At 41.1% G+C, this 3697-nt stretch overlaps 1 protein-coding gene across 1 annotated transcript in view; it reads left to right on the top strand.

Annotated features, from left to right (window-relative positions):
• The window catches only part of LOC112138483 (tetraspanin-8-like), a gene marked incomplete at its 3' end in the record, with an annotated part of 9917 nt that extends 6394 nt beyond the window's left edge, over nucleotides 1-3523 (top strand). The window contains exons 7-8 of the mRNA XM_024261039.2: nucleotides 2287-2329; nucleotides 3371-3523. Coding sequence (XP_024116807.2) covers nucleotides 2287-2329; nucleotides 3371-3523 — 196 coding nt within the window. The remainder of the gene's footprint in view (nucleotides 1-2286; nucleotides 2330-3370) is intronic.
• Nucleotides 3524-3697: the final 174 nt, after the last annotated feature.

The raw sequence follows: 3697 nt of genomic DNA, 5'->3' as shown, positions 1-3697 counted from the left end.
CCAAACCGATCATTTCAAAAATGTCGTCCAAACGTCTCAAAATAGCGTCTGCTGGCAGATCGCCTGTTTCTATTTGATCCGCTAAGCTCAGCAAAGCTACACGGATGTCACCAAAATATGTCATCTTGGTGATTGTCTGCATTGTTACGGTGCGACACAGTAGAGCAGGAGTCTAGGCATACAAGTCGATTTCAGAGGATCAGCCAATGAACGTTTAGATCCCACCCACTTTCAGTGATTGACAGACAGAGTTATTATTCGGAAAAAGCTCATCATGAAATAAATACGTCGTTCTGATAGACGGCATTGTGAAATAAAAAGGACACTTTGGAAAACAGTAATTTTGAAATAAAAGTCTCAACAAAAGAAACCCCCATATGATTATAATAATATCCAACATGAAAAAAATAAATATTATGATATATATTTTTATCATGAAATTTTTTTAACATAAAAAATATGTTTTAAAGTAAAAATGAAATGTATTTCATAATAAAATGGTCCATTTAAATATTAATGAAATGTATTTCATAATAAAATGGTCAATTATTTATTGAAAAGACTTTTATTGGAGTGTTGCTTGATTAAATAATGTTGTATTTATTTATTTAATTATGAACAGTTTGGGCTTCCGTAGTAAACAGCTTCTACTTTAAAAACGGCAGCTTGGGAGAATTGTACAAGTCATTGTTGAAGCCTTTGAGGGAGAACCATTCCAACATTTGATTCTGTCAGCGGTCCTTTGGGATTTACTTACATTTATTCCTTTTTGTCGAGATAAAAGGAGCATTTGGGAGACGCCGTTCCCGAACTGCACGTGTTCCCCTCGCGCGAGCCGCAGCGTTACTTCACATGCGCTGCAAAGTTACAGTCTGATCAGATGCACGTGAGAAGCGCGTTCAGCTGTATTTAAAATAAATAACCATCCTAACAAGTGAACAGCTGGATCTTTTTTCTGTTTAAAATATGAGTGAAAAATGAACATTAAACAAACAAAAAAGTCCAAATCACATAACCTCAGAGTGAAATCTATTTCTACAGAGTAAATCCTCATCTAAAAATGTCGACAGCATGCTCCTCTTGTTGTTTTAAACTGCTGCATCGGTACATTCCATTGAGGAAAACAACAGTAGGACAATGATTGGTACATTGTTGAATTGTAAAGTAGGTGTTAAAAGGTCTTCACGGACCCATTGATGAAGTCTGCTCCCATTGGCTACCCGTCATCTGTCAATCAAACCCCCCAGACGGTCGACGTCAGACCCACAAACGCTTATTGAGCCATCTGATTGGTCAATTTATAACTCTAATAACTTGTGATAATGTAAAAAAATCTTTAAAAAAATTAGGATTAGAAAAAAAAAGTTAATCAGAAAGCAGCAGAGGAAGAATGATTATTCTGACATATAAAATGACTGAGAAATAACTGTCTGTTTCTCAATGGAAGTCAATGGGACTTTGGCCTTTTTGGAACCCAGTGGTACTTCCTATATGGAACACGGAGGAGGGGGGCTTGCTCAGTCCAGTTATTTTATATACAGTCTATGCTGCAGCAACACTGTACAGGCTCATTATCAGGTAATGCTATATATCTAGTTAATAGTTATGTTAAAAAGTTCTGGTTTTAAAGTTTTAAAATTGTAGTTTTAGTGTTCAATAAATGTTTATCCCGTTCGGCCCGTGACCTCAGGTCATTTTGGATTTTGGCCTCTTGTGTGATTGAGTTTGACACTCCTGCTTTAGCTGAAGATGTGTGACCTCCAATGGTTTCAGTTCTGACCTCTAGAGGGCAGCAGATCCCTCTTATGGCGGCAGTGGCTCAGGTGGTAGAGCGGGTCGGCCAATGATCGAAGGATAGGCGGTTCGATTCCAGCTCCCGCCAGGCAAGTGTCATCGTGTCCTTGGGCAAGGCACTTACCCTACTTGCCTCCAGTGTGGCTCCACTGGTATGTGAATGTTCCGGTGATGGTCAGAGGGGCGGTAGGCGCGTACTGGCAGCCACGCCTCTGTCAGCCTGCCCCAGGGCAGCTGTGGCTACAATAGTAGCTTACCGTCACCAAGTATGAATGAGGTGTGAATGAACAATGTAAGCGCTTTGAGCGTCTGGAAAAGCGCAGATAAATCTAATCCATTATTATTATTAATATTATTAACCCAGCAGGTTTTCCAGACCTGAATTGACTGAAGCCATGAGGTCGACCGGCTGCTGGAGAACATGTTTCTCTCAGCCTGATGATCTGATGTATTTCCTGCACAGATGAATTTTCCGTTCTGTGTTCTCTGCAGATCTTCGGCATGATCTTCTCCATGATGATCTACTGTCAAATCCGTAAGAAGGGAGTCCGCGAACTACCTGTGTCACCCATGTGACCTCAGTGCTGCTGTGAGAACCCTGTGCTTTTATTCTGAAAGAGCTGGAGTCCCGGGGACGACGATCATGCAGCAAAGCTTTATGAAATCACTGATTGGATCTAATGTGCAAAATGTAGAAAAAAACTAAATTATTTCTAGTTCAGTCAATGATGATCAATAGAATTGGTTAATATTAGATCTTTGTCCTAAAATCCCAGCACGGATGAGACGGGACAGTTACCGTAGTTTTTTCTTCTTTTGCTAGTTTTAGGTATTTTTAGTATTTCCACTATATTTAACGTGCTATTAGCACATGGTGTTCACACTGGACTGCTGCTGTCCAACACTGACACATGTACCTCCTGGAAGAGTCTTGGTGTGAGACGTCAGAATGGTGGCCTTTTTCCTTTTTGAACAAATTCAAACATTTTTGCTTCTAAATTCTTGACTTAAAGCTAAATGCAGCCTAATTCTACAAATGTTTTGGTAGACTGGTTTTAGATCAGATGACTGGAGGTGTTTGAGGAGAAATCAAACATGTGCTTTTCATTACATGTTTCTATTGTGGTGGCTATTGCATGAAAATATAAATAAATACATTCTTAAAAGTAACACGTTTTTTTCTGCTTTTTTTTTTTTTGTTTCCACATAAAATGTTTGTTTTTACAAATTGTTGCATAGAATCTAAATTGTTTCCAAAACATGAAGACATCAGAAATCCTAATTTTGACACGTGACCGTCCAGTCCTGTCCTCGGTCAACCTTTGGTTGTGGGCGGGGCCACGACGAGCGTCAAGGAGGTTCTCTTAGGTTTGTGTTCCTATTTATTTATGAGAATTTTCCAAACAAAACCTGAAATAAAACACTCATGACATGAATTTGGTCGTTGTAAAGAAAGTAAAAACGTATTGTCTTGATGTAACACCTGAGGCAGCAGAGCAGCCACACCTGGCTCAGCACGCTACGGCGGAGCTCGCACGCTTGTGGAGACCGACGTGATCTGGCCCCTTGTGGCTAGCAAACAGACCTCAGCAAGCGGCGATCAACGGCACGGGGAGCAGCATCCAGTCCAGCAAGCTAACCACCAAACTTCGGCGGACGAGGGCCCACTGTTCGGCAAGCAGCGACTACCTAGCCCGGAAAGCCCTCCTAACCCGGACCGCTATTCCCGGTGAGCGTAAACCAGCGCTTGTTGTTGTAGCATGATGCCTCCTACCTCTTCGACTCCCAGCCCTCTTTCCTGCCACACTTGTCATATGTTTAGTCAGGATCCCGCCTCTTTTAATGAAGACAATGGTCGTGTGTTAACTGTAGTCTGATATCAGACCTGTTATCCAGGCTCGAA

The sequence above is a fragment of the Oryzias melastigma genome, unplaced genomic scaffold, assembly GCF_002922805.2.
Source record: "Oryzias melastigma strain HK-1 unplaced genomic scaffold, ASM292280v2 sc00382, whole genome shotgun sequence".
Classification (NCBI taxonomy): Eukaryota; Metazoa; Chordata; class Actinopteri; order Beloniformes; family Adrianichthyidae; genus Oryzias; species Oryzias melastigma.
This window is presented reverse-complemented; position numbering and strand designations above follow the sequence as displayed.